The following is an 18217-nucleotide window of genomic DNA, read 5'->3' on the forward strand; positions in this document are numbered from 1 at the left end:
AATAATTAAGTTAAAAAAAATACTAAGGAATACACTAAAAAAATTACTATGGTTAAGTTCAGCAAGGTTACAGGACACCAGATCAACATATGAAGCAACTGTATTCAAACACAGCGGCAATGAACAATCTGAATACGGAAATAAAAAAACAATTCCATTTATAACATCATCAAGAAGGGTAACATTCCTACCCACAGAGAGATGAAGCAGATCAGTGGTCGCCAGGGGAGGGGTGTGGGGCGATGGGAAGGACTATTAATGGGTACATGTTTCCTTCTGGAGTGATGGAAAAGTTCTAGAATTAGATAGTGGTGGTGGTTACAGAACTCTGTGACTACACTAAAACCACTTGTACACTTTAAGAGGATAAATGTTATGGTATGTGAATAATAACTCGATAAAGCCATTATTTTAATCTTTATTTATTTTTGAGAGAGAGAGAGAGAGAGAGACAGAGCGTGAGCAGGGGACAAAAAGAGAGAGAAGACGACACATAATCTGAAACAGGCTCCAGGCTCCCAGCTGTCAGCACAGAGCCCGACGCGGGGCTCGAACTCATGAACTGTGAGATTGTGACCTGAGCCGAAGTCGGACGCTTAACCGACTGAGCCACCCAGGTGCCCCAATAAAGCTATTATTTTAAATAAGTAATAAACTAGACCTCGGTTCCACCGAAATACTTAAATTACTTCAAAATATTAGGGAGACAATAATCTTATTTTCTAATCATAGAATGTTTTCCTTACTGGCAGTTATCAACCCAGGCCCTTTTAAGTGATCCCATGACATACTCTGGTTTGTGTGCAGCCCAGCCTGAACCCTCTGGCCACCCCTGAGTATCACATGAAGGGCCTCTGACACACTGGACAACTAGACAGCACATCTCGCTAGAAGTACAATGGACATTTCTTTCTTTTTTTTTTCTTTCATGGCATCTGGGGAATGTCAGAGCAATGCATTTAAAATGAGACCTAGTTACACAATGTAATATTACTCGGCAATAAAAAAGGAAGGAAGTACTGTTACACAACACCAAGGCTGAACCTTCGAGAAACATTAGGTTACATGCAAGAAGCCAGACACCAAAGGCTGTGTGTTGTATGATTTCACTTATGTGAAATGTCCAGAGGACGCAAATCTGGAGATAGAAAGTAGACGGTGATTGGTTGCCTAGGCTGGGGGCAAGCGATGGGGAGTGACTACAAATGGGTGAGGGGTTTCCTTTTCATAGGGATGAAAACGTTCTAAAATCAAATTAGGGGTGTTGACTGTACATCCTAAACACAGTTGAATGGTATTCTTTAAACAGGTAAATTGTATGGTATATGAATTACATCTTCATAAAGCTGTGTTAAACCAAAAAACAACCCAGCGAGGAGGAATGAAAGGCTCACTGAAAAAGGTCTAGGAAGCAGAAAAGATCTTGGCGGGAACAAAGTTTTAAAATTTTGTTCTTCTGTGAAATCAATCACTTATGGTGACTGCTTCATCGGAGTATGGACTGTAGATCACTTAAAAAGCAGTATATGAATACTGAATGTCTTGAATTTGAAAACCAATTTGAAAATTGGTGACTTGAGGTATAACCAAGTTATTTGTACCGTTTCTGTAACTCTTCCATAAGTCTGAAATTCTTTCAAAGTAAATAGTTCTTTAAAAAAAAAAAGGTATAGGTCATAGGTTATAAAAATACCAAACTCTTGACGATAGCTCATAAATTCACAGAAGCAAGGGTTGGGGTAAAGCTGGGTTTCTGTAAAGCTAATCCACCAAATGAAGCTCATGCCCTCCGAGTAACCTTTCACACTGGCTGAGAGATAACTGGCTCTTAATCGAGACGTGGCAATTTAGTGTTTTCAACTGTAAATACTTTTCCTCTTTCTCAAAACAGCCCTGTGCTTTTATTTTATTTTTTTTTTATTTTTATTTTTTTTACTAAGCGCAGCAACTTTTCATCCAGAGAAATCAGGACCGTGCTTTTAAAAAGCCAAGCTGTCTGAACAAAAACTTCTCTCAAGCAACACCTTGAAGTGACCTACAATTCAGAATACAGTATGTAAAAGATTTCAAACGGTCAGTGTGTTCAAACATTTTGAAAGTTTGGACTCGGTCTGTGGCCCCCGTTAACGTGCCCTGGGCAGCCAGGCCCGGGAGTCAGTCAAACACAATTAAGGGCGTCTCTGGCTCCAGGAAGCTGGAAGCCCTCATCTATAATGCAGCAGAGAACGCGTGTCCTCAAGTGACTCAGGCCTTTTAAGAACTGCAGAAAAACTGTCTCCATAGTGACGCATATTAACAGTGGGCAAAAAGTCAAATCTGTTACATAATTCAAACTTCTAACCTATCGGGATGTTTACAAAATTTTTCTGGAACAATCAAGTTTCTACTATAAATGGCACACTTCAAGCTTCATAATAAAGCATGTTGGGATCCAGACTAACTTTCCCACAGTCATATAAACTTTCACGTAGAAAAGAGATACAAAAGGAAATTAGGGTCTTGTTTGGAACATTTCCCTGTCTTCACTAGTTTTAAATCACAGCACGCATACTACGGACTAATCCAGAACAAAGATCTCATCGGAACAGGTACCTAAGTTTTCACAAGATCGAGACTAGCTCGCTAATAAATTACTTTACAGATTAAAAAAGGTACCTGAAAAAATAAAAATAAGGTAATGACGGCATAGTTTACAGAATAGGAGCTCTGACTGAAAAGGAAAAAAAAAGATTAACTCACACGATTGTTTTAAAAGCAGACCTCAGAGATAAAACGGATATATTAATACTCCCTTTAGCGAATCTAATAGAGCCTAAATATGCTAGCATCTTGCCTTTTTTAAGTAACTATGAAAAATGTGAAGGTTCCTGGTGCTCAACGGAGGATTCTTTCTTTCCTTACATGAGACACACGCAAACACTGACTTGCAGCTTGAAAAATAAACTCCCCGTAAACAAAGTCTGTTGGCTGTTAAGTCTTCTAAACTGGCACCGCCTGAGAGAGTAAGACTAGAGGGAAGGTGCTGAGTTTTAAATGAATAACCATTTTATTCGTTTGGGTTTCCGGTAGCAGTGCTTCTAAAACCTTGCCGGGCTTTGTGGTCTAGAGAAAAGGCCAGACACCTGTCACTTAGCCGGTCAAAAGCCCTGTCTGCGGACCATCATCGCTGCCCTTAGCTCAGCCGCCCTTAGCTCAGCCGCCTCAACAGAGGAAGGAGGAAGCTACCTAAAGATCTAGGTGCAGGAGGAGGGGGAGCTTCAACCAGGGTGGAGGCGGAGAGTGGCGGAGAGCAAAGTCGTCGGGGTCTCCTGCGCCACCCTGAAAGACCTCTCAGGCCGGCGCTCTCGCTCTCTCCACGCCAGTGCTGAGCAACAGACTGCTTTCGGAACGTGCAACAGGGAAAGACACACACTTCCCCCGAAGAGCAAGTATGCTTTCTTCAGACGAGAATTATGTAATACGATAGATATTTCCCTTTTTGCCTTGGCCACCAAAAAACCCAGTCGTAAATCATGTTAAAAAAGCACAGGAGGTACCTATCGTGACAGCAGTTGGTATTCTTTTTTTTTTAATTTTTAATGTGTGTGTGTTTTTTTTTTTTTTTGAGAGAGAGACAGACAGACACAGCATGAGCAGGGGAGGGGCAGAGAGAGAGGAAGACACAGAATCCGAAACAGGCTCCAGGCTCTGAGCTGTCAGCACAGAGCCCGACGCAGGGCTGAACTCACAAACTGTCAGATAGTGACCTGAGCCAAAGTCGGACGCCTAACCGACTGAGCCACCCAGGCACCCCAGCAGTCAGTATTCTTTACAAGGCGGGACGTGTGTGTGTGTGTGTGTGTGTGTGTGTGTGTGTGTGTGTGTGTCTGTTGAGCACTTTATACTCCGTATCTTCCCAACAGGCCAAAATTCATTCATTTGATTTGTACTGAAAGCTTAAGCTTACTACGTGACAGGCAACATTCTAGGTGAGTGGCGACACCTCAGGGACCAAAACAAATCAAAGTTCCCTTCTGGTGGGGGTAGAGAGAGAAAATAAACAATATAAATATGTAAACCACACTGTTGGATGGAGGTGAGAGCTGTAGATAAAAATAGAGCAGGAAGAAGGGATGGGGCGTGAGGGGAAGCTGTTTTAAATAGCATGGTCACGGCAAGGCCTTCCCGCAAAGGTGACTACGCGAGCCAGCCGTGCAGATGACGTCCGGTACAAAGGCCCTTCCCGGAAAATGTTCCAATGTTCCCAGTTGAAAAGACTGCGAAGGAACAGCAAGGAGGCCAGGGTGGCGGGGTGCGGGCGGGGCGACGTCAGAGGTGAAGTAGGAGAAGTCATGGGAGCGGTGGCACCTGTGCGGAGCCTCGTGAGGGGGTGAGGGGCGACTACAACTTTGGCTTTCCCTCGGAGGGAGAGGACAGCCCCTGGAGGGATCTGAGCCAAAGACCTCCCGACTGCTCTGTGGTGCACACACTGAGGGCTGGGGTAGGGGCGGGGGTGGGGGAGACCACCAACACCGGTGAGATATGGCGGCTTCCATCAGGACAGTGGCGGGGCGAGGGGCGCAAAGGGGTCAGAGCCTGCACGCACCCTGAAGGCGGAGTTGGGAGGTTTTCCCGTGGGACGGCGGGAACACTCTCAGGATGACTCTGGGCTTCAGATCCGCACAGAAGGAAGGATGGACACCGCCTTTGATGGACACAGACAAGACTCTGGGAGCAGCAGGTTTGGGGAAGTTCAGTGGTGCACAGGTTCCGCTCTGGACGCCCGCTAAACACCCGAGCAAACAGGCAGGGGGACTAACGTGCGAGGCTCGGAGGAGAGACACGGTCAGCTTACAGGTGGCACTTAAAGCCGCAAGACTCAATGCGATCCACTCCCGGAAGGAGGGGCTGCCGCTAGGGCAGGGCCCTCCAACATCAAGAGGTCACCGGGAGACTCGGAGGCGGAGCAGAGGCAGCGGCCGGCCAGGCGGGACTGTGGTCCCGGGGGACTCTGGCTGGAACTTGGCCGTCTCCACGCGGCAGCGGCGTAGCGTCAGGAGGCCTGCCGTTGTCTACTCTTAGCTGCTTCCGGTCGTTCTCAGAAACAGGTGAATGTACACGGAACGACACTGAGCAAGTCGATTTGCCTTTCCTCATCATAAAACAGGGGTAACACCACGCCAGGGTGCTAACCTCAGGGTTCTTGTGAAAAATCGATGAGATAATACCACATAAGCGTAGTCATTTTTTAACTTGAGAGCTAATAAATATCAGTTGAGAATCTTAAAACTATATATACACCAAGTTGAGGGCATAAAGCTTAACGAAACAGCTCTTGGGTAAAAAATGCCACTTTACAAATACTTTTCTGACAAAATATCACTATGACAAAAATTTTACTTAATACTTCCGTTACTCCTATTTTGATGTGAATATAGAATAAGCGGTTTTAAAAAGTATTCACGTGTCGAGGCGACTGGGTGGCTCAGTGGGTTACGCGCCGACTTCGGCTCAGGTCATGATCTCACGGTCCATGAGTTCGAGCCCCGCGTCGGGCTCTGTGCTGACAGCTCAGAGCCTGGAGCCTGCTTCACATTCTGTGTCTCCCTCTCTCTCTGCCCCTTCCCTGCTCATGCTGGGTCTCTCTGCCTCAAAAATAAATAAACATTAAAAAAAAGAAAGTATTCACGTGTCAGTGATGGCTCTTTTCTGTGTAGCTGAGGCTGCACGAACTGATGGCTGCTTTGGGTCCACAGTGAAAACAAATTGTCTTGTGTGTAGCGTGATGTGGGCACTGTTCCTGTATTTTACAAGATGGACAGGCTTTTTTCCCTTTGATTTACATTTTAATACATAATTGTGCCCATTTTGGGAGGGGGGGGGAGGACATACATATAGAGAGACAGGCAGACAGAGACAGAGCAGAGATTTACAAGAGATGGAGAGACAGATACCCGAGATATAGAACAGACACCCTAGAAACTTCAACTAGAGAAATATTCTCATGCCACATGCGTGGCCCTGCTGATACCCACAACTTCTGGGTAACAGTTTCCCAGTTACTGTAAATATATAAATCTACTTGTCATGAGTTATTTGGCAAGCACCTAAAAGGAAGTTCTTTTTGGATGTCAGTAAAGTTGGCAAATTACCTGTCTGTCTCATTATGTCCAAAGCACTTTGTGTTCCTCAGAAGAAAGGTGTCATTTGAGACACTGCCACCGCCCAAACATATAAGAAGGCAAACCAGGATGGGGATGTTCTCACAGCCATGGATTTAAGGATGTGGGCTTGTCTCTCTCTCTACTGATCTCGAAGTGTTACCTCCACGTCTCTGTGTTTCTCTTTCCCGGGCCTACCTCCAGGCAGGCTTTCCGCCTTTCACGTCTCCACTCCTGTCCTCGGTGTTTATCTGAACTAGCTGATCCTCCTGGAGTCTTGGGGACCAGCCTCCTTTTTCTCTAGCTGATTCTCTCACTTGGGTCCTTGCCCTCAGCGGCTGGTTTTGCTGTCCAGTTTTGCTCAATAAACTCAGAGGCTCCTTCATACACATGTCTGGCATGGACACCTGGGTGACTCATCAGTAGACTTTACAAACAAAATGTCCCTAAAAATAAATGAACCACTTTCCAATTCATTCCACCTTATCTGAAATGTGACTGAATTCTGTCCAAAGTGCTAAGTGATGGGGTTATTAAGACAGAACATTTCCATTTTATGGCATCTTTTTCTGATGTTTCCCCAGTAAACATCTACATTGATAAACAGCATTGTCTTCCTTGAACACACCCTTTCCCAGTGATATCTCAGAGGTCTGACAACCACGTTTAGCTCAGTTCAACGGCACCTCTTTTCAAGTACACAGCCCCCCGCTAAAGTGCCGGCATTGCCAGGCGCCCTTCTGAATTTCTGCTTCTGCCTTAAGCATAGAGACTAATAAGCCAAATTCAGCCGATGAATGTTCAGCCACTTTGTAATCAAATAAGACATATTTAATGCAGTAAAAATAATATACCACGAAGGCAGCCTCAGTATTAAACAAACACGGGAAAAAACAATTTCACCAAACAGGTGTTGCAACTTTTCTGTAAATGTAAATGATCTCCAAACAAAAAGTAAAAAACCTGAAACATTTTGTTTCTGTGTTGTTTTCTCTTAAAATAGTCACAATACTTCTCTGGTGCAGCTTTAACATTTTTAACTTCACTCTGCCACCCCAGATCTTGCTGGCCCTCAAAAGATCTGGGGCAAGAGCAACTCTGATGCAACACTTTCAACATGGATTTTTGGTTTGCTCTCTTAGGTTTACTCTGACCATCGCCGGATGATCACAGGCAGCCCCGCTGCCAGGGGAGGTCAGAGCTCAAAGGATCTGGTACAGAAACCAGATTCTTCAGTTTGGACAGAGACCGCAAGCGGACCGTCTCATCTGACGGGCCCGATGAGAGTGGGGGCAGGGGTCCAGAAGGGGAGGGAACTTACTTCAGAACCTGGAAGAGCCCAGGCGTCACCGATGCTGGTCTCACCATTCCAGCCCCACTAATGGTCCCCAGATGAACCTGAGGATAATAGACTGTCCGAAGAGCTAATCTGGAAGACTGCAACCGTGTCTTAATGACTTCCAGCGGACAAGTGAAAATAGCACCAACCGTGCCCCCACACCTGTCAGAGAAGAAATCACAACCGCATCAGAAATGCTATACCATTCCTTGTACAAAGAAAATGTAAAATTTAATGTTCCCCTATTAAGAAAAAAGGCACCGAGGTTTATTTCATAATTAGAACATGCTGGGAGGGCAAAAGAATTTGTTGAAATCCCAGCAGGTAAAGAGAGAACCATGGTTAACACATTAGCGCATCCTTTAGGGTTTTCATTACTGACTTTTTAATCCCCATGCCGCCCCCCCCCCCCCCCCCCCACTTACCTGGATGCTGTGACGGTCTCTCTGTGTCACATCCACACCTACATCATCACTTGTAATGACAACGTACTATCACTCTGTGCCAATGTTTAACATTTTAGCCTGTTACTATTAGTCTTTTCCAACTTCACTGCCATGCTGCAACGAATATTCTAGAAAATGCAGCTTTTCACAGTCGAGTATTATTCAGGTAATGCTACTATTTTGAAAAATCAACGTTTACCACAACACAGACTTCTAATAAAATAGGATTGATTTGGGGGTGCCTGGGTGGCTCAGTCAGCCAAGTGTCTGGCTCTTGGTTGATCTCACAGTTCAGGAGCTCAGTCCTGCATTGGGTTCTGTGCTGACAGCGTGAAGCCTGCTTGGGATTCTTTCTCTCTCCTTCTCTCTGCCCCTCCCCTGGTCATGCTCTCTCTCTCAAAATAAATAAACTTAAAAAATGAAAAGAAATAGGATTGATTTGAGGGCGCCTGGGTGGCTCAGTCGGTTAAGTGTCCAACTCTTGATTTTGGTTCAGGTCATGATCCCAGGGAGCTTTAGCTAAAGTTCCTTTTTTTTTTTTTTTTAAATGTTTTTTTTTTTTAACATTTATTTATTTTTGAGACAGAGAGAGACAGAGCATGAACGGGGGAGGGTCAGAGAGAGGGAAACACAGAATCTGAAACAGGCTCCAGGCTCTGACCTGTCAGCACAGAGCCTGACGTGGGGCTTGAACTCATGAACCGTGAGATCATGACCAGAGCCAAAGTGGTACACTTAACCGACTGAGCCACCCAGGCACCCCATAAAGCTCCTCTTAATGATGAAGTCCTCACGTGTCCCTCAGTCTCCCTGAATCAGGGCTCTCCTAATCACCCTTTACCATTTGTTCAAATCAAAATATTACCGCAATTAAGAATTTAAGTATTTTTCTTCAAAACAACTCACCTGTTTATCCTAAAATACTCACTTTCACTTTTCTTAATAATATCCATGAAATTAGGAAACAATCAGCAAAACTAAAAGGCAACTGACGGAATGGGAGAAGATATTTGCAAACGACATATCAGATAAAGGGTTAGTATCCAAAAATCTATAAAAAACTTATCAAACTCAACACCCAAAAACCAAATAATTCAGTGAAGAAATGGGCAAAAGACATGAATAGACACTTCTCCAAAGAAGACATCCAGATGGCCAACCGACACATGAAAAAATGCTCAACATCACTCATCATCAGGGAAAGACAAATCAGAACCCCAATGAGACACCACCTCACACCTGTCAGAATGGCTCACATTAACAACTCAGGCAACGACAGATGTTGGCGAGGATGCGGAGAGAGAGATCTCTTTTGACTGTTGGTGGGAATGCAAACTGGTGCAGCTGCTCTGGAAAACAGTATGGAGGTTCCTTAAAATCTAACTACCCTACGACCCAGCAATTGCACTACTAGGCATTTATCCACGGGATCCAGGTGTGCTGTTTCGAAGGGACACACGCACGTTTCTAGCAGCACTACCGACAACAGCCAAAGGATGGAAAGAGCCCAAATGTCCATCGATGGATGAATGGAGAAAGAAGATATGGTGTATATGTACACAATGGAGTATTGCTCAGCAATCAGAAAGAATGACATCTTGCCGTTTGCAACTATGTGGATGGAACTGGAGGGTATTACGCTCAGTGACATTAGTCAGTCAGAGAAAGACAAGTGTCATATGACTCCACTCATATGAGGACTTTAAGAGACAAAACATGAACATAAGGGAAGGGAAACAAAAATAACATAAAAACAGGGAGGGGGACAAAACAGAAGAGACTCTTAAATATGGAGAACAAACACAGGGTTACAGGAGGGGGTGCGGGAGGGGGGATGGGCTAAATGGGTAAGGGACATTAAGGAATCTACTCCCAAAATCATTGCTGCACTATATGCTAACTAATTTGGATGTAAATTAAAAAAAAAAAATCCATGAAATTGCACGTTTGACATGCCAGTTATAATTAACAACGTGACATATCATCTAAAACCCTCCTACCACCACAAATAAATGTTTTATTCTTTGGAAAACACTGATGATCAAGATCCATGTCTGAATCATCTTTGTATCCCTGGCATCGGGACTCACAAGTTCACAAACAGTATTTGCTAAGCAAAGGAATTATTAAATCGAGATTTCAAGGAGAATGTCTTTCAAGGGATCTAAATGTTTGAAAACGGCACATACTCTCTACCTTCTGTCACAGGCTCCCTTAGCCCAGGAGCTCCGCGTGGGGAGGGACTGTGTATTTACATGTTCTGGCACTTCAAGGACAGCACCTGGCAGACAGATGGCTCAATAAAAATGATAAGCACCAGCACCTGTGATTGGGAAACAGTAACAACAGGAAAGGACAGGCGCTGGCAGACACAGAATTACTGAAGTTAGCTTCCCTACCCCACCAGAAAGAAGTGTTGGAAATCTGGAAGCGAATCCAGCACCCGGCACAGACCCTGAAGTAGTAAAACCCTACACAGTAGTAGTAGTAATAATAATAATAATAATAATAATAATAGTATTACTATTTTGAAAGAGAGAGAAAGCGAGAGCATATACATGGGGAAGGGGGCAGAGGGAGAGAGAATCTTAAGCAGGATCCACATCCAGTGAGGGATTTGATCTCACAACCGTGAGGATCATGACCCGAGCCACAATTTTGGCTTAAGAGTCGCACTTAAGAGTCACACTTAGCCACCCAGGTGCCCCTTCACAGGCAGTATTTTAAAATCAAGAGCCCGAAGTTTGATAGAGCAAGTGAAATATAGATAACTAAGAGTTGGAAGCTAACTAGCTTCCAGTGATTATTTGTCACTTTAAATAATAGCATTACTGCCAATGACTGATTATCTTACGGTAGGCATTCAATCCTCCAACAAGCCTATGAGGTAGGAGTTATTATTTACCCCAATTTACCATGAGGAGTATGAATGGTAGAAAAAGAAAACGATATATACAGACTGGGGGGTGGGGGCTGTGGGAGGGTGGAGAGGAAAACAGTAAGTTTTGGCTATTTAGGCAAACCTGCTTTAAAAACATGATAATAACACACCGTAAATGACGCTGTTCATGCAGTGGTGTTTTCTGAACTGTGGGCCAAAGCCCACCAACCATAGATGCAATTTAGGGGATCACAATCGGCACAGGAAGGGAGAAAGGCAGGAAGGAGCTGAAGTATCAAACCACTATCATTTGACCCTCACGGACTTTGCAGGTGGCATTAGCCTTACTTTTTAGATGGGGAACATGGGTCTCAAGGAGGTCACACACTTTCTCAAAGTCACAAAGTGACTACGTGTCCCAACGGAGACCCAAATCCAGACCGTCTCCCTCCAAAGTCAGCGCTCCCCTCACTATACTCTTCGGGAGTATGACAGAAAGATGGTTTTGTTGGCTCATTTAGGCTATTTACTTTCACACTCAAAATGGGAAACGGCTGATTAGACAACTAGGCCTTTAAAACTCTGTGTTCTTTTGCATCAAGAAAAAATTGTGAGCCTAACTGAATACTGGCCTGTGTAACTTGCTCTAAGCACTGGAATATATCCAAAGAAAATGGGTCACCACTAAAGAAAGTGGTGGTGGTGAGGTGTTAAAAAAAAGAGATAAAAATTAACTTTCTAACTCAGGTATATTCACACAAAATAAATAACCCTGACTTATGAGAAAAATGACCACGTGCCTAAAAGGTGTAACATTTGGAAATACTGGAAAACTTACACACTGCAGAGTAAGATAAAGACATATCTGCCATCTCTTCATGTTCAATAACACCACTCCACACCGCGGGGAAAAGACAGAACTTCTGGGTAGTCTTTCGTAAGAAAGTCAGTAAATTCGAACACAGGTCAACCACCTTTGCTTTGCCCCCTTGTCAGTTACGTTCCTTCGTCGGCCAACCATCAACCAAATCCACCACCGATCAAAGGAGGACCCCCTGGAAGGTGCGCTCACCCCACAAAGCCAAGTGCCCCACTGAGAGCAGGGCGGTGACCTCTTTGAGGGCAACAGACCACACTCAACGCCAGTCACCTTTTGTGTTACACACTGTGCCTATGGCAGGAGGGGCAGGGGTGTGAAAAGGCCCTGGCCTTCTAGACCACTCACCAGGCGCCTCTTCTACCAGACAGAGGGGATGCCGCCTCAGGCTGTTACAGGAAAAGACTAAAGGGAAAAACACTGCCAACTGTAAACAATGGTAAGAAGTCACTACTCTGGGTGAGGCCCTCCCTACCTACTAGGAAAAAAGCCCCTCAGATGAGAGAAATGACCATCTATTTTAAGACTTTTTTTTTAAAGTTTATTTATTTTGAGAGAGAGAGAGAGAGAGCGCGCGAGCATGAGCAAGGGAGAGGGAGACAGAGAAGGAGAGAGACAGAATCTCTCAGTGCAGAGCCTGACATGGGATGGGGCTCGGTCTCACAAACTGAGCTCATGATCGGAGCTGAAACCAAGAGTCAGACGATGCTTAACTGACTGAGCCACCCAGGTGGCCCTAAAGTCATGTTTTAAGTCACTAGAAAACATTTTAAGTTATTAAGCTGTGATGGATACATAGCCACTAAAATACTCAATTTTAATTAGAAGGAAAGAAGTTCCGATACTGAACTGAAATTCCCAAAGAAGATTCTTCCTGAAATTCAGGACATTTCATAGCAGAATTTTTTAAAATACCTTTCAGCTCAACTTTTTTTTTTTTTTCCTTCATGAACCAGCAAGTATAAGACCTTCACCTGAGAATATGAATAGAAATGTGGACTTCTCTGAACCGGCTTTCCAACTTTTTCTAAAAATATTTAATCACGTTGGGTCCAAAGCACTTATGATTACAACAAATTAATTACATTAAATGTAGGAAAAAGTTGCTGTCAATTCTCAATTCTATGATACAAAGACGACCTGTAATATTAGCTTGGCTCCTAACCGTGGTCACCTCAGCTCGGATAAAGCCCTGTCCACCGTGACTCTATTTATTTTTTTAAATGCTTATTTATTTATTAATGAGAGAGAGAGAGAGAGAGAGAGAGAGAGAGAGAGAACACGAGTTGGATAGGGGTAGGGAGATAGGGAGAGAATGCCAAGCAGGCTCCACGCTCATCAGCATGGAGCCCGACGTGGGGCTGGATCCCACAACTGTGAGATCATGACCCAAGTCGAGACCAAGAGCCAGACACTCAACTGACTGAGCCACCCAGGCACCCCATACAGTATTTTTTAAACTGGGCTCTTCCTGAGTCTCGGTTCAGAAAAAGGCATTAACTCTGTCCACCAGCCCTCTCCCATCTCTGCTCTTCAGGTGCACTCTACTGGATTCCCCCCTTTCTTATCTATGACAGACACCGTGAGCAGATTCCATGATTTTTCCAGTAACTTTCAGACCCTCAAATTCAGTCCTAAAACTTCAATCCCAAATCTGATCCAAAACGTCCCTCCAGCACCGCCAGCTGGAAGTGTGGCTTGATGGGACTCGGTCCGCTTTTTCTTCCCTTTCTTCCAGGGTGTTCTGGGCACGAGGACAGAGAGGAGCGCAGCAGTCTTCCGCAATTGGTTGGTCTTGCCGCGGGTCCACCTGGCTGTGTGTTACGTTAATGGCCTCGGCAAATGTTACGATTCCAGCGTAGATGCTGTGCAAGCCTGCCTGGAATGGTGTTCGATCTCCACCGCGAGCCCCAACACCGGGAATCCTCCTACTGGTCCGACCAGCAATTTGTCCCCCGATTTCCTTTCAGCTTTACCTGCAGGCAGCACTAGGCGCCTTTCCTTCCTCTGCTCCCCATGCTCCGTGACGCCAAGCCAATGGGCCCACCAGAGTATTCTCCCATGCCAGTCAGGGGGCAGCAAAACTGGCACTTGGTGGGAAGACACCCCCGTGTCCGCCCTAAGCACACCACACCGGTCCCTTCTCATCCATCTGGCATGGCTAATGCAGCAGCCTCCCACCTGCAGGGGGCACTGGCCATAGCGCAAGGTACCAGTCAGTCCTTTATGCTTCTAGTCCCCTCAAACTATAGCCCAGATCAGTAGGGACCGGGACAGGGTATGGGACGGGACAGCAAAACCCTCTCTCAACACTCCACATCGCTGACAACTATAACCTGTCTGCTCCGTATATACAGTGTGAGGTGAAGTGGTCAGCGGCAGTCAGGCAGATTCTGCCCCCTTTTTCTAAGTTTTAGGATAGACTCCTCTGGGTTCAGCTGTGGGGCGAAGGCAGCGGACGCACGGACAACAGGAAAAGTCACACCCATGGTGACAGTGTTGGCATCACATCGTCAGGAAAGCAAGTCTGACTGGATACCAATATTTAAGACCACTCATCTCCAAAGCGGGGGACATGCTCTGTGCACAGTGGAATACAGGAAAATAATTACAGGAAAAATAAAATAAAATTCCAGTTTATTTCTAATCTCCACCATTTACTTTCTATGTTGTGTATATGCTTTATAATAGGTATGAAATCCACAGAATATAAACATATGCAGATATGCGCAAACATTTTAATCATAGGGCTGTGCGATCAAGATTTGCAGAACACTACTCTAGGCCGGTGGTTCCCAACGGTGGCAATGATGCCCCCACCCGAGTGACATCCGGCTGGGTCTGGAGACATTTTTAGCTGTTGCTCTTGGGGGAGGGGGTACTGGGCATCTGGTGGGGAGAGACCAGGGATGCTGCCACACATCCTGCACGGGGCGCACAGGAAAGCGACAGTAACACCCTGCCCCTCCCCAAAGGATGATCTGGCCAAGGCTGAGAAACTCTGTTCTGTATCAGCAAACTGGACATTATATGTGAAGGCAGTAGAACCAATGTGGAGGGCACTGCTGTTTGCCTCGCCGGCCTCCACTCCCCTCTTCCTGTCTTCATAAGACGCCTAATTTCTTAAGTCATGCAGTTTGGACCATATCGAACCCATTTCTGGTTTTAGCCCTGACTCACTCAATCAACGTAATACCATCTATGTTGCCATGTCATCTGTTCGGAGTTGGGCACATGATTCGGCCCAAAATAAACAGCATAATCCCCTGGGAGCAGTAACTGGTTTAGAGATGGGTGCATTAGAGTCGGTCCAATCAGATCAAGCTCAAGACTTTTCAATGGTGGAGAAATACTAGGAGCTTCTGGAAGCCATTCTGCATTCATGATCTCCAATCTTGGAATCATGTGGATATTTCTGGAACACAGGAATCACTGAGGGGTCCTGCAGTGATGATGTTGAGCCGTTTAAATAAGCCCTCCCCGAAGCCTGTTCTCTCTCTAAAATTTAGGTGTATGTGCCAATAATCAAGCCAGTTGGAAGTGAATTTTTATTACTTACAAATGAAAGCCTCCTAAATGAGCCTAGTCAATAAGAAAAAATTTACACCCTCACTAATTCAAGAAACCACTTACAGAATTTGAGTATTATCAATAATCTTCCAAAAAGCAGTTAGGACTTGTGTTTCTAGGAGGCTATGTTTCTTCCAACAGTTATGAGGAAACTCCCTGGATAGGATTTTGATTTTGCTCCTAAGGTAATACTGCTCTAACTACTGATGCCCAAGTTCAGAGATAACTCTCTGTGGGATATCCCACTCAGTGAAACCATGGAAAGGGTTTGAACAGGGTAGCAGAAAGGCCATGAGCAGCGAGCGGTTAAATTATGTCTTGAAGCGGTCATGAGAGAGAGCTGCTCTCTAGAATCTATTTGCCCAATTTTCTAAAAAATCTATTACCTGGATTTTTCTGTGTCTTCTCCCCCTTACTAATTATTCTTATATGCACCCCCCCATTCCTTCAGCCCAGAACTGAAGTCTTGTGTTTATCACATAAACATGTATTTAACCTTTTCATTTTACCCGCATAAGCCGTACCTGATTATTTTCCCGCTATGGACTAGGTTTCTCTCTTCCAGTTTATGCAGAACAAAGCTAGACTATCACTATTACAACATTCACACTAGATTTTTTTCTATCTTTATTAGACCAGCGACACAAAAAACGTTTAATTATGCAAATTTTTACCTTTTAAACTCTGAGTATCAAGTAACAAGGACACCTTTCAAAAGCTAGATGTTTTCAACAAGAACCGGTCTTCTACATACACAGTCACTCATCCTAGACACTAAAGCCGAGATCAATATGCTCTTTATTATAATTGCTACCCAACTGAGAGTAAACTGTTTTCCAGATTCACAGCTTCTACATAATAGCTACAACGTGGATTCCACCAACAAATGATACCCGCCAGACAACCTGTGATCCCAATCTATGGAGTTTTCAGTAATTCCCCTCTTCATTGGCTACCTCTATAGTCACGACTTGAAAACACTAGTACCTGTTTCTATATAATATTCTGGAATGTCTTATTTGAATACCTGGCATAAGGCTTAGAAGATTTCAGTTATGCAAATTCTGTATTTACTCAAAGCAAAATGCATCGTTTTTATGCAGCTAATTATCTTTTAGATGCTATTTCCTATATTCTGTATCATTTAGAAAGAACATTTAAATAGCACCCTACTTTCTTTTTTTATTTTTGAGACAGAGAGAGAGAGGGCATGCGAGCGAGCGCAAGTGGGGGAGGGACAGAGAGAGAGAGGGAGACACAGAATCTGAAGCAGGTTCCAGGCTGTCAGCACAGAGCCCGCCGCAGGGCTCAAACTCGGGAACCGCGAGATCATGACCTTGAAGTTGGACACTCAACCGCCTGAGCCACTTAGGCGCCGGTAAATAGCGCCCTACCGAATGAATAAAAAACTCTACAGTATTTTCTAAACCTGAGGAGAATCATTTTTAGCAAGTCCACGAATCCAAAATAATGTTACTGTATGCCAATTAGAGTTTCAGCAAATCTTGATAGAGAACCATGTTCCCAATTCATAAATAATCAAAGCACTACTTTTATTTGGGACAATTTAACAGAGCACATAAATCTAAACCCCAGATAAGCCACACACTACCTTTTATTCAGTTAGTCAATCATTAAGTAAGTATCGATTAGGCATCTGTAACAAGTGTGATACTGTACTTGACAGTGTAATGGTGATGAAAGGTGATGAAAACCGACACAGTTGCTATTCCCATGAAGGCTACTTCCAGCGGGAATCCCTCATACAAACACCACATGGCCTTTAAAACCGTCTGTCACAGGGGTGCCTGGGCGGCTCAGCAGGTTGAGCGTCCGTCTGTCCAACTCTTGATTTTGGCTCAGGCCCTGATCCCAGGGTCTCGGGATTGAGCCCTGTGCCGGGCTCTGCACTGAGCATGGAGCCTGCTTGGGATTCTCTATCTCCCTCTCCTCCCCCCACTCTGCCCCTCTACCCCGCTCTCACGCACTCTCTAAAATAAAATTAAAAATTAAAAAAAATGTCTGTCACATATGTAAAATACACTGAAGAAGCAAAAGCCAACGTATATTCTCGATATACGTAAGTCTTCTATAAAATATTATGTGCACACTGTAACGTGTCTTTTACCAAAATTTCTTTCAGCACGGCAGGCCCCCTGTCAAACACAACACGCGCCTCACACTCCCAAGGTGACCATTAGCTGATACAGATTACATTCCTAGGCACAAGCAAAGTACAAGTACACCAGGTGACAGATGTCCATAATGCAGGCGGGGGGGGGGGGGGGGGGGGGCGATACTCAATCTTGGACACACCTTGGATTACCTATTTTAAAACCTTAAAGACATACTATAGTCCCACTAAGATACATTTTAAAGGCTATGGTGAGTATATTTGACGACAAAGGAAAAAACACATGCCACCAAAATAGGACTAAAGCATATAATCCAGGTCATCTGCCTCTAACTCCCGGGACAGCTTAGCCCGGCTCTTCCAGGTGCTGAGCACGTCTACTAAGTCGTCGCCTGGCTGTCACTGCTTCTTCAGCAGCTGAAGGGTGTCACTAACATTATATGGACTGCCAGAACCCCCGAGACATCTGAGAAGGAAAGTTTAAAGGATTTTTCTTGTATTTTTTTTAATGCTTATTTATTTTTGAGAGAGAGAGAGAGAGAGAAGGGGGGAGGGGCGGAGAGAGAGGGAGACAGGATCTGAAGCAGGCTCCAGGCTCTGAGCTGTCAGCACGGAGCCTGACTCGCGGGACTTGAACTCACCTGAGATCACGACCTGAGCGGAAGTCAGACACTTAACTGACTAATCCACCCAGGCACCCCATTAAAGGATTTTTCTTAATAGGTATAACGTCTGGACCCAGAAGGGCCACTCCAAAGGATTTCGGTGTTTCTCTTCCTGAGAATGCTTAAACAGTAGAAAAGGAACCACAGGTTTTGTTATGTAGTAAC

At 44.7% G+C, this 18217-nt stretch overlaps 1 protein-coding gene across 1 annotated transcript in view; it reads right to left on the reverse strand.

Moving 5' to 3' along the window:
• SLC25A33 (solute carrier family 25 member 33) overlaps positions 1-18217 on the reverse strand; it is a 33597-nt gene that overhangs the window by 11891 nt on the left and 3489 nt on the right. The window contains exon 2 of the mRNA XM_049618167.1: positions 7462-7641. Within this exon, the coding sequence (XP_049474124.1) occupies positions 7462-7641 (180 nt within the window). The remainder of the gene's footprint in view (positions 1-7461; positions 7642-18217) is intronic.

This window comes from Panthera uncia (assembly GCF_023721935.1).
Source record: "Panthera uncia isolate 11264 chromosome C1 unlocalized genomic scaffold, Puncia_PCG_1.0 HiC_scaffold_4, whole genome shotgun sequence".
In the NCBI taxonomy this organism is placed as follows: Eukaryota; Metazoa; Chordata; class Mammalia; order Carnivora; family Felidae; genus Panthera; species Panthera uncia.